General features: G+C 43.5%; 1 protein-coding gene across 3 annotated transcripts in view; it reads left to right on the top strand.

The window, feature by feature from the left end:
* vti1a (vesicle transport through interaction with t-SNAREs 1A) overlaps positions 1–1,876 on the top strand; it is a 158,367-nt gene extending 156,491 nt beyond the window's left edge. For 2 of the 3 annotated variants that reach the window (XM_034707643.1, XM_034707645.1), the window contains exon 8: positions 282–1,876. In XM_034707643.1, coding sequence (XP_034563534.1) covers positions 282–375 — 94 coding nt within the window. In that variant the 3' untranslated portion in view covers positions 376–1,876. The remainder of the gene's footprint in view (positions 1–281) is intronic. The other variant, XR_004634707.1, reaches the window with a different exon arrangement.
* The last annotated feature ends 11,353 nt before the right edge of the window (positions 1,877–13,229 follow it).

Raw genomic sequence — 13,229 nt, 5'->3', positions numbered from 1 at the left:
TGTGTGTGTGTGTGTGTGTGTGTGTGTGTGTGTGTGTGTGTGTGTGTGTGTGTGTGTTTTTAACACTCCCATGGCAGTGATTGTATACCAGTAAATACGGCGTATGCAGACCTCATGGTAGCTATTAAACATGATAAGCCTCCAGTTGATGGCTGGTCATTTAGTTTGTGCATAAACATGTGACTGTTTTACGTGTTTTACTTTTCTCTGCACACACAATATGACTTCTGTGAACCCTGCCTGATCTCTCGGTCTCTTTCTCTCTCTCTCTGTCTCTGCAGGATCATCCAGAACCGCGTCCTGGTCTTCATCCTTGGAGCCATCATCCTTCTCACCATCATCCTGGCCATCTATTTCAATCTGCGAGGCCACTGATCTCCCCCTCTGCACACATATATACACACATACACACAGTCGCCCCCCCCACCCCAACACAAATACAAACACACACAGCCGTGATTAATAGCGACAAAAGCGTTGTTCTGCTGTAATTAGAACAAATGGTCCCCATGAATCACTGTTTCCAAAGCCTGACAGGGAGCTTTTTTTCCATCTCTTTCTCCTCTCCTGTTTGCGTTTCTTTCTCTTTCTTTCCTTTTTTTTCTACTTCTTGTTCTTCTTCTTCTCTTTCTTTAATTTTATCCTCTTTCTGTCTGTCAGGCTTTTTCTTTCATCCCCAGGGACTCGAGCAGGGGGGAGATGTTTTTATGATAGTTAATATTATCCATGGTGTTGTCCTCTGTGTGGTTTTTGAGCCTATTCTGTATCAAAGTGAACCTAGACCTTTTTTTTATTTTATTATTCTTTCTTTTTTTGCTACTCGGTACAAATTTAGACGTGTACATTTTTTTTTTCTCCAGTGTTGGAGGTTAGTGAAATGTCATACAGGAAGTGTGTGTGTGTAAAGAAAGACAGAAAAGGACAGAGTGTTTCACACATGTGTATTTGAGTAGCGGCCCACATTGTTTGTTTGTTATTAACACCAAGAGTAGACACACACTCTGTAGTATGTATGAGCATCTACAACTTTAAATGGCTCTTCTTCTTGTAGCCCCTCCACAGCACAGAGGACAGTGCCTTCAGATGAGATATGCTGTTCACACTCCTGCTTTAAAAAGCTCGGCAGAGCCCGAAATAGACGAGAGGAAGGGAGAAGACGCGTTAAGAGGTTGAGGTCAGTTCAGTCAGTCAAGTTAAAAGTTTTTGTTTGTTTCATTAAGCAGAAAGGTTTATTTTCAGGACAATTGAGATTTAAAGAAATAAAAAACAACTCTTTTAATATGCTTTTAATACAAAGGGAGACGACCCCCAACATTACACACAGTAAATCAAACCATCAGATCTGCTGTCCTGATTTGGGAAAATCTCAAAGCTGACTCCCACACTTCATTCCCATGGACTTTTAAACCTTACTCTTATTGTTCATAATAATAGATATGATACTGTATGTACTAACATTAAGTCTACATCATGTATAGTGTTTTTCTCTCATTACAAGTGATTCTGATACTATTTATTTATAAATGAGTTTTCCATTAAAGTTTCTGTGCTAGAACTGTATATTTGAAGAGGAAGTTGTTTTCAGATTTAACATTAGCAACATGTTATTTTTCTGATTTGAGTTTTCAGTGATTAGACGCCGCACCTGGACCAACTGAAACATGTGGACTTCAAGTGTAGTGTCTTAAATATGTATTTTTTTTCTTCTGTTCTTACAAATGGATCTAACTTCTTTTAGAACTTGTACTTTTTGTTCTATATTTTTCTTGTCAAGTTCTGAAGATTGTGCAGCAGACCTTGTTTGTCTGCGTTTGTCTGTATGCCTACTGATGATGTGATACATTTGCAGGTGTTTGAAAAAAAACATGTGAGTTTGCTGCTGTTTTATTTCTTCAGGGGAAAGCCATTCTTTGGGAGGGAGGGAGGGGAGGGGTGGAGTTGGGAAAATCTCTGTTTAAGAGCATTAACAGAAGCTGGGATCCATGAAGGAAGATACAAACACACACACACACACATAGAGAGAGAGGGGTCGAGTGTGCTTGAGTCTCCCATGGTTGGTGTGGTGGTTCCTGGCGAGGATATTTGCTATTCTGTTTCAGGGTCTCGCGGTCTCCATTTTTCGTAGAAGCGGGGGTGTCGGAGTTGGTGAGCCCCACCAACACCTCCCTCCTACACCCACCAACCAACCATTTCACAGGCCCTCACCAGCCGCAGCGCCGCCGTCTGCTTCAAAGCATCAAATTAATGGCCGACAAAATAGTGTGCCTCTGACCGTCCCATGTGGGGCCGACCCACCAAGACTTATCATTAAAGTGAGGGAATAATGAAAAAGGAAGGATGAGGAAGGAAGGAAGGAAGGAAGTGAAGAAGGAAGCGTGGAGGTGGGGGGTAGAGGGGGTGAAATCCCTGGCAGTTTGACAAATCTCATCTGGTAATGACCCTCAGTGATTGTTTTTTCACTCAGCGCACAGTCTGTCTGCGTGCGCGTGTGCAGCCTACCTATGTACTGATGTGCTCTCTTCTCTTCCTCTCTCTCTCTCTTTCTTTCTCTCCCTCTCGTACCCCCCCTTTCTCTCTACCTCTCCTGCCACCTTTCCTCCTCCTCCCTGTCCTCCCCCCCTCCTCCCCCCCAGCCTGTCAGATGAGCGGAGCAGTAGCTAGCGAGTGAGCGAGCGGTGGAAGGCAGCGTGGCGGCGGCTTCTATTTGAAGTTGTAATGGTGTCAAAAAGTCAGGGCTGACTGACAGACGTCAGTCCCACAGGGCCTCATTAAAAACAGACCCACTTGACAAGGAAATAATTGAGCGCCGGCGACAACTCAGGGGCCCCTCCGCGTTTTTAGATGTTTTTATTTTCTTTTCATTATTAGCGCTGAGCTATTATGTTCATTAAGAAATGGCATTAAAACAAGTTTTTAAAAGCGGGGGAAGAGAGGGAGGGGCAGGAGGAAGGCTGAGTACATGGAAGTGGGAAGATAACGATTTGTTTAGAGCCCCATCCTGTTTTATTATTTAAACAGGAGCACTGTCATGTGATACCTTCGCAGACGTGCGCTATCATCTGCCACTCCTCCCTTTTTTCCCCTCCTTTTCTCCTTTTTACTCATCCCTCACTTCTCCCCACAGCTTTTATCTTCCCCCTCCTCTGTCCATCTTTCTCTTTTTTCCACGCCTGCCCATCTTTCTCCCTCTCTTCATCCCTCTCTTTCTCTCCTGCTGAGCGGCGAGTGTCGTCAGAATATGAACTAGATTATTCATCAACCCCACCGTCCCCCCTCTCTCTCAACACCCCAGTACCAGTTCCCCCCTTTTCACTGATTTGGATTTCGACAAGCGTCTCGCCGCAGAAGGCTGAGGATGAAAACTTGTCAAAAATAGGTTATATCTTATTCCAAGGGGCAACAATAGCAGCAGGTACAGACACCTTTTAATATTTAATTTAGACGGGTGTTAACCCTCCTTAAGTGACTGGAGCAGTGTCTTCCATACAGACACCAGGAGAGAAACAGGAAGAGGAGGGGGAGGCAATTAATTAGCTGATGTCTGAAAGTGATTTTAAACCTCTCCCTGCCTTCTTCTGAGTCTTTGGGTGTCCCTTTTTCTTTTTTACACCAACCACCTCCCCCTCTTCTCTAAGAGCTAAAACATTTCCCCCTGATTCACATTTTGAGTCTTGCTTGATGCCATCCTGATAGCTCGAGTGATCTCAGGTTCCGTCTAATGTATCATCAGTGGAAAGTGACTAATCAGAAACCTCATCCTATACATCGCCATCTTGCGTCAGACTCTCACGCTATCATCCTTAACGCCCCGGCTCAGCAGTAACTCCTGTCTCAGTGATCTTATCTCTTCAGATTTACATAAAAGCAAAAAAAAAAAAAAATGAAGGTTCCTCAACAAGGAACATCTGTGAAGCACCAATATTTACAAAAAGCCCGATGTTTGTCAGCCATTTAGGATGACGAGGGGATTGTGACAAGCAGCGTTTGAGCTGTCTGTCCCCTTGGCGAAGGGGTGGGCCTTAAACGGGATAAACAGCCCCAGTGGTGGGATCACAACAGGAGGGTGGGCGCTTCATCTCCACGAGTGTCCATGATGTTGCCACCCCCTACCACACAGCCACGTATTAAAGGAGGCCCTGCAACAACTGCTTCCCAGGAAAAAAAAAAAACACAATGGCAGTGTTTGAGCACTACAATGAATCTTCTACTGTTTGATTCTGCACACACAGAAAAAGCACACACGTATGGTGGACGCCCCTCCAATAAAAGCGACACACACGCTTCACTGTACGGCTGTTAAAAGAGGAGCCATGTTCTCCGTTTGTACACACCACCAGTCCCAGCAGAATGGCTTTCTTTCTCTCCTCGGCCCTTTATCTGTCTTTTCTTTCGCCCCCATCAGCGCCATCGACCGTTTTAATGGTGTTTGTGCTCACAAAGAAATTACAATGCCCCCCATTATTTGAGGAAGTCACAGGGGCTGCAGTCATACATACATAGATGCTCGTGTGCATGTGCATGCAGGATGTGTCCCCCTGTGGAGGAGATGGAGCTGGAGTTCTTGGTTGTAAAAGGCTATGTTGAATGGTCCGTATGCACAAATATCTGTTGCGGTAACGTCCGTATGACTCATTCTTCCAGGATCAGCGGGTTATCTTGTCTGCCAGTATAACCAATCCGACTCTGAGCTGCTCCTAAAACTAAAAAGATTTCTGTGATCTCTGTCAGTGTCTGTGTTTACAGTCTGTCATTAAAGCAGTACTGGATCTCAGCAACCAAGAAGCTGTGTCATAACTTGCATTTCCCTCCTCAGGCTTCCATTTGCTGTCATTAAAAACACACGTACACACACATGCATACAAACACACGCACACACACACACACACACAGAAAAGCCAACCTGACTGGGAACAAGTAAGGACGTAAAGCCAGGGGCTGACATTTCCAAACCTAAAGCAGCGCCGTCTGCCTCCCTTTTTTGATTTTAAGGGCACAGCTAGCCTTGTGCAGAAGACGCTCTAATACTATTTGCCATGGAGACAATAGAAACACAAAGAGCCGGGTCAGAGCTAGGCTGAGCCAGGCTAAACCACTCGGCATACACACACTGCCCCCCTCCTCCTCATCTCCCTTCCATCTCCATCCTACCTTCCATCTCTCTCCCCGTAGAATACTGCCTCCGCCTTTGAACTGAAATTAACACTTTACCACTACAAAGACATACAGTTGTAACCAGCAATGTCATTTGCATGATAATGAGGAGTTGGAGAAAGTGGAGCGGTTTTATCCTATAGCAGGAGAGGCTTCTGCTTACATGTATATAGTTGTATGCCTTTATTAAAGGCCTAACTGTGACTGTATTAAATGAAGTGCAATGTGTGCCTAAGTACATATTGAATGCTTTAACCCTCCTGTTATGTTTGTTTCTCTGGAACAACAATAATGTTCTTGGGTCAATTTGATCCGGTGAATATTTAATTATCCAAAAGTGTCAGAACCCAAAAAATCCCACTACACATTTTTTTAATCTTATTTTGAACTCCATTACTAACCATTTCAATCCAGATTAAGTCCAAATACAATAGTTTTACATGACATAGATTATTGTTTGTTTAATTTTAAATTTTAAAAAAATTCATGAAGTGATGTTGATAAATTAACACACAACACCTCTTCTGTCACATGCAGCCCAGATTTTTATGTTGCATTTAGCTGGTTTGGAAGGCATATATTACCTAAAATAGACCTTAAAAGGGGTCAATTGGACCCGCAACATAACATGAGGGTTAAGTAACTTTTCATCATCAATTTTAACATGAATTGAATCCATCTCATGAAACCAGAACATCTTGTGGGAACTGTTTGTATAGTTATTCAAAACAAAAGGCACCCAATATAAATTCACCTTTGAACAAGCACTTAGTAAAAATGGCAACACAAACTTCATTTTCAATTCAATTCAATTCAAAACCTTTATTTAGTCTCAAAAAGACATTGAGGTTTCCCTCATTTCCAATGTGGTCGAGATCACAGGCACATTATAAACAGCAAACAAACACACACAATCATTCACAAAATAATATATTAATTAAAACAGATACAGTTTGAGACACAGTGGTCGGGGATCAAAGTCTTAAATTCTGCAAAAGAGGGAATGGATATCAGCTTTAAAGTCTGTTGGAGGGTATTCCATGATTTAGGGGCATCAATGGAGAATGCTGATTGACCCAGTTCAGTGTCGACTCGAGGGACTTTCAAAAAGGATAGAAACCTTAGGCAGAACCAGACTCATTGGTGGACAGCCATCTGCCACGTCAAGATGGGCTGAGCTTTAAAATGATTATGGAAAACCTCTAACAGGCAGAAACCTTGCACAGTACCAGACTCATTGCAGGACAGTAATCTTCCACACAGCATCAGAAGATAATCTGAAGCTATGTTTAATTCTTGATTTAAAATATCCAAATTGACGATGAACTTTTGCTTGCTTAAACCTTACTCCTAGGGGCACTGGTAGCCTAGCGGTCAAAGCGCCCCACATACAGAGGCTACAGTCCTCGTCGCAGGGGTCGCCAGTTCGACTCCCAGCCGGTCGACCATTTCCTGCATGTCTTCCCCCGTTCTCTACTCCCCACATTTCCTGTCTCTCTTCAGTTGTACTATAAAATAAAGGCAAAAAAAAAACTAACTCCTAAAACTCATGAAAGCGACACAAACAAGAACAACTTTTGATGGTAAGCTTGATTTCCTGATAATAGCTGAGATCCAAGCAGAGCTCCAAGTGCGCACATGCTTATGGTATTTGATGTCGTTTTTTTTTTTATGATTCACAGGTCTACATGGGCCAACATTTTAAGTAATCATGGAGAACATTTTAAAAGGCAGGAACCGCGTGCAGAACCAGACTCATTGATGGGTCTGTATGGGTCAAAATCATAGACTGTATAAAATATGGATGTAGGATCCATGACGTCACCCATCTGTTACTGAAGAGCTGTTTTGAGGCCAATCATCGGCGGCAGCCATATTGCTGCTGTAGAGCCAGTGTGACGTAAAGAGGCGGGCTTTGAGCCTCCTAGCCAACAGCTACAGTGTGGTTAGGGCAGGATTGTGGGTAAGGTGTTCCATCCAGACATGTTCAGAGACAAGGTGTCAGGAATAAGGTCCACTGACGAGGATCAAAGGCATGAACCCCGAGTGGTTGGGGTAAGTGTTTGGGTGAGGTGATAGATTGCGAGAAAGCCCAAAGGTTAGGGTTAGGGATCGGGTCCACTGACAAACACTGTAGGTTCAGTTTAGGGATCAAGTCCAGTGACAAACCCTGTGGGTTAGCTTTAGAAAAAAAATCACCCCCCTCACAATGTGAGCCGATTGAGAAATGAGCTAGCCAGACTACACTTGTCTTTTGTACCAGGCTGTAAACATGTTTATTTCTGCTGTAAAGATCAGCTCTTTTATATTCATGTGTATGAGACTTCCGGTATTTCTGGAGCCAGCCTCAAGCAGATCCTTGATGAACTGCAGTTTTTAGCACTTTTGCATTGGACTCATATTTTTAGACCAGAGGTTCCCGCTTGGTCAAAATGTATATTAGTCATGGAAAACCTTTTGACGGGCAGAAACCACGAGCGGAAATAGACTTATTGGTGGACAGCCATCTGCTGTGACCTTTTGGGACAAGAAATTGGAATACCTAAACATTTCTGAGATGTGAAAGTTGTTGAAAAGCATTTGTATTGGTAACATGGATTTATGTGGTTACAAAGCAAATGTATACCATAGTATACCTAGTTTCACCTGTACTGTTGTCCATTTTAAAAGTAGATGAATGATGGTAAGTGGAAAATGAGGAGAAAAGTGAGGATGAGTGTGAAGGAGGCCAGGATGCCCAGAGGACACTCAGTGGCCTGGACGTTCAAAGAGAGGAGGGTTTAGTTGGGCTCGCCCCTGTACAGTAATTTACTTTGCATATGGTGTCTTGGCAGACACGATTCTAAATTTCCAACTGGGAGGCATCAGTGGAGGAATCACTGTCTTCAAAAGACGGCCTGCCAGTCACGCTCCTCCCGTAGCTGGAGATCTGAGCGCGCACTGATAACCTGCGACATCTTTCTGGAAAAACGGGGAGTCGATCAGCTTTGATGGAGCACATCCGCCATGACAGGCTACTGAAGAGCTCGCTAATCAACGGGGGAGGGGAGGGTGGAGGGGGGGGTATCGCTTAGCATGACAGCACAGGGTAGAAGGGTGGTGGAGTGGAGGGATGGATAGATGGATGGATGGACAGACAGATGGAGAAGGTGTGCACTCACTCATTTACCGTGGAGCTCTTAGACGTGCAGGTGGAATACAGACAGACATGAATTTGTGTTTGCATTGTCTGGTGGAAAAAAAGAGCAATACCCCCAGCAGACTGTTACCTACTCCACCCCTCTAAGAAACCTCCTGCCTCAGATGGTTGGTGGCAATTAAATATTCATAAGAGGGCATCCAATCCTAGAGCTCGCCGGCCAGTTTTCTCCACATAGGCCAGGAAGTGGAATTGGATTCTTATGAGGGGGGCCTGTTTCAGGCTGGTGCATGGGGTCAATTGAATCAGGAGTCCAAAGGTTACAGAACCTGTATGATGTCGTCTGCCCCTTGGGGAATAGTGACGTAATACCAATGCACAACACATGAAAGAATCTTTCTTTGTCTTTATCTTTTCTCATAGACAGGTGCTTCATCTTGCAGAGTTTTTCGACCAGTTTGGAACTTTGAGCAAGTTTGCTATGCAGTCCAATCTCTGCATATCTCCATTCAAGCTTCATATTTTGAACTAAATGACTGGAAAACCCATGCACACCTCCTCCTCCTCTTCCTCACACATACAGCCTTGCAAACACACAAAATAGCAGACTTACTGTGCACACACTCACTCACTTAGTGTTACACACACTCCGCTCTATTGAGACATATAGATGTGGCAACAAAATGCACAACTTTTTGTTCATCTCAAGGACTTGTGAGGGCCCCAGTGAACTGAGAGGCCATATTGATTTTCCCTCTTTTCATGCTGTGACTCTGGGATTACCCATTTTCTCATTCATTTTTAAAGACAACTCGTGAGATTCTTCCTTCCCCTTTTCTCTCTGTTTTTTCCCTTTTCTTTCGACCACCCCCCCAACACACACACATACACACGCACACACACACACACACACACACACACACACACACACACACACACACACACACACACACACACACCAAGCTCTCTCCCCCACCAGCGCAGCAGTTGTACCTACCCCTTCTCCACAGCCAAGTCCCTCCTTGACCCTGAAAATTGTAATTCAGCCATAGATCACAGCTGCTGAATATTAGGGCTTACAAAAGCAGTTAAATAAAATATGTTGAAATCGTCCAATCCCAGAGGCCACGGCAGAAATTCTAATCAGGTGAGAGAAAGGGGAAGGAGTCAGCAGGGGGATTATGGGTAAAGAGAATCGCCTGGATCTACCCGGGCAAGAGTGTAGAGCTAACATAGAGGAGGGATTGAACCCATATCATGGCAATCATGCTTTCTCTATGTGATAGGACGGTGAGCAATATCATGGTTTTCACGCTGCTGAAAAACTAAACAAAAAGAAACACAAATGTACAAATAATGATGATAAAATAATAGCCTCTGGGTACTCAAAATAGGCTGACAACTACAGTTATTTTGATTCATTAAATAAAAATATCCAGATTAATATCACATGATCAATACACACACAGCATAAAGCCTATTTGTATGTTTTAAAGATATTTCTACACAGAGTTTTAAGGATCCATGACATAGTATTCTCTTTAATTAGATCCAAAACCAGCATTTTCTCTTCCTAAAGGTCTTCAAAGTCGGCAGCTTGTCGTAACCTGCAGTGTCAAGCAAACTATTTGCAAAATAATTGAGTCTCCGGGTATTAATACACTCATTTTATGCTAAACAGGCCAACAACACTTTTGGCCTATAGGCTTTTCTTTGACCGGCGTAGGAGGGGGTCAAAACATATTAATTATTCTGTTGGCATGCTTGTTAAAGTGAACCACAAAGGTTGCCCCAACTGAGGACCATTCATGAGACAATGCCGCATTAGATTATGAGATTTTATGTTGTTTTTCCATAGAGCGAAGTACAAATAAGTCCATTATGAGCTGCTGGAGCAAATCGAATATTTACAGCTCCTAAAACATCCAAGGCTGAGTTTGTTTGTGTCTGTCTATTGTTTGAAGGTAGGCATGCATCAAAATGAATATTCCTGAAAGTGAAAGCGAATGCCATGCTTCATTGCTGTGATCAGAAACTCATCAACTTGCCTCGTCGTACACAAGCACGCCGTGTGAAACTTTTCACGCCTTCTCTCTTCATTGTTCCCACCAGTGGGCAGCTTTGGACTCAGCCACATGTAAAACAGCCGGACAGTCCAGAGAGGTGTGATTGATCGTGCTTCAATCCCTCAGCGGTTCTCCAGACAAGGAGACGCTCGATTACACTCTGGGATCAAAATGCTGAATTCACACACTCCCCTCCAGGGAAGGAGAGAAAAAGGCAAATTCTGCACACCACCCAGCAATATGGTTCTCGGGACTTTGTGCTTTGCCTGTGGCACCTGAATAATGCGTCCACCTTCATTCTGCTGTGTGTGAGTTGGTACAAAACAACAGCAATGTACGATGGTCTTACCTGCTGCAGCTAAAAGGAATGTAAATGAGCATTTAGCTTCCTCAACCTCCGCTAGGTGTGTTTACAAAGATAAAGGTAGAATGTGAACACTTTTTTATTGTGTAGGAGAGAGCAGAGTGCTTTCAAACGAAGCCTGGTTTGTACTTGAAAGTAAAAACAACACAAATGTGTTCTGGACATTTGGCGGTATGAATGGTTCTCAGCAAACATCTGGATTCAGACTTCCTGAAGGGCAGACCCAAGTCTAAAGGGATATCTTATTGGCTGTCCTCAGGAGTGCATGCTAGGTTATCTGCTGTTCCCAGGTCATCCACAGGTGCAACACTATCACCAGGTGTGCCAGTTCTGCATCATGAGGGGGCCTTTAGGCTACGTTCACACTGCAAGGCTAAATGCTCAATTCCGATTTTTTGCTCAGATCAGATTTTTTGTGTGCCTGTTCACATTACCATCTATAATGTGACCTGTATCCGATTCCAGTGTGAACTGTTTGCGGCTCTGAACTGCCCCACATGCGCAAAAAAACAGTAACAATGACATCACATGCTGCTGTTTCACAAATGTAAACATGGAGGAAGTCTGCATTTTTCACCTTGTTACAAATTATTTTTGCAGTGGGAAACGGAGAATGAATGCCCAGGTGTGGAGGAGGTCAAGTATAAAGAAAAAGAGAGCCAAATTGCTTGTTTCTGCTTTTTGCGGTACGATTGAAAGGTCTATGTGGATGCGGACACGGAGTCAGGAGTGGTTGGTCTGCGACATTAATGGTGACATATCATGCAAAATCGACTTTTTAATGGTTCTCCACCTGAAATATGTGTCCCTGGCATGTCTACAAACCCCCTGAAAATGAAAAAAATCTCTCCACCTTTCTGTAAATGTGTGCTGAAACGAGCCGTTTCAGTTTTCTGTGATTTTCATACGTCATAACGCCATCCGGTCTGTAACTGAAGTCAGAGCTCGGAGCTTGTTCAGCCCATAGACTGTATGAAATACAACTCAACTCCTCCTCCGTTTTTCATTACCTGCACACGTGTGCTAACAAGGAGCTTAGGAAGGAGGCATGCTAGTTGTAGGCTGTCTTAATAAACACAAAGGTTGGTTTTACTCCCCACGTCTGCAGATTTGAAGATTTTTATTTTTCATGGAAAAGTGCTAGCGCTAGTTAGCATAGCCACATAGCTACATGTTCGTGGCTGTGTACCAAGACACACGTCTACATACTGACAAATAAAACAACAAGAAACACTAAATCTGTGACCAATCGTTTAGAAAGGTCCTGCTGCAGGCGCCGCTCCGTCAGGATCAGATTCTGGATCAAATTCAGGGAGTTTAAGTAACGCGGGTCTGGGAGCAGCCGTGTATATTCAGCCAACACGTAAACATTAGATCAACGTGCTGGACAGCCAAGGGCACATCCACTTCCCGAGGGGGCGTGGTCAGAGAGAGTATTCTGAGCAGGGCTGAAAAAGAGAGGTTTACAGGTATACCAAAATCTGATTTCTGACTTCATGAAGCAATACATCCCTAACTTCCTAAATTCAAGAATTTCTACCAAGTCTGGTTGCCTTTCGGATCAAGCTTCGATTCGCCTGAGAAGGAGACTGAGAACCTTCACCGACAGAGTGAGTCAGCACTTTTAGGTTCCTAAGAGTCCTCATCCAAAGAAAGGAAAGCTCAACATAGAGTCCAGGACACTTATGTAGTTAAACTGTTTTCTATATCCATACAAATAAAAACACTTCTTTGCATAACTTAGAGTGCTTTAACCTTGGATGTCTCAGGTCACGGGATATTAACCTCTATGGACACAATGGATGTAGGACTGATGTGGTCAAAGCAAAAGCACTTAGAAATGGAAGCGTACACAAAAACCTCTTTCATGGGTTTAATAACACACGATGCCCTTTCAACCCAGTCACTGTTGTGCCCACTGGAATCAAATTAAATCTTCTTGTATGTTGGGTTGATGAAGGACATGCCATTTTGAAAGAAAATGATCTAATACTTGCGCATGGTGTCAATGAACATTCACTGGACTCATTATGTAGAGATGCTCTCTCGTTTGGTTGGCTTTCTGCGAAACAGGACAATGAAATGGAGAAGTAAGTAAAGGCGAGAAATTGTGTAACCGCGAACTTTTTATTGTGAGTACCTGCCTTTCTATAAAGAATGCAGGAAGGTCAGTACCTCGGCTCTGTTTGTGTGTAGTGCAGTGGCCTTGGGTTTCTTCGGTTGCCGACTGGACGTCGCAATATTGTGTTCATTATGTTATACTTTCTTTCAGATGCACCCTCTCTCCATTTTCCTCTGCACTCTTTCAGGTGTGTATCTTTCATTGTTATCAGAAAAGATTAGGTAAATCTCCAACAATGATGGCTGTTGTGCCAACAAGGTATCTTTGAAAGGTCAGGTTGCGTTCAATTATACATAACAGCAAATCAGAAAAAAAAAGAACAGTTTTTCTATGTAGTGATGAAGCTGTGTACTGAACTTGCTTTTCAATCATGATTGAAGAGTCCTT

Source organism: Notolabrus celidotus, chromosome 18 (genome assembly GCF_009762535.1).
Source record: "Notolabrus celidotus isolate fNotCel1 chromosome 18, fNotCel1.pri, whole genome shotgun sequence".
NCBI classification, from domain to species: domain Eukaryota; kingdom Metazoa; phylum Chordata; class Actinopteri; order Labriformes; family Labridae; genus Notolabrus; species Notolabrus celidotus.
The sequence above is the reverse complement of the archived record's forward strand: the minus strand, read 5'-3'. Positions and strand labels throughout refer to the sequence as shown.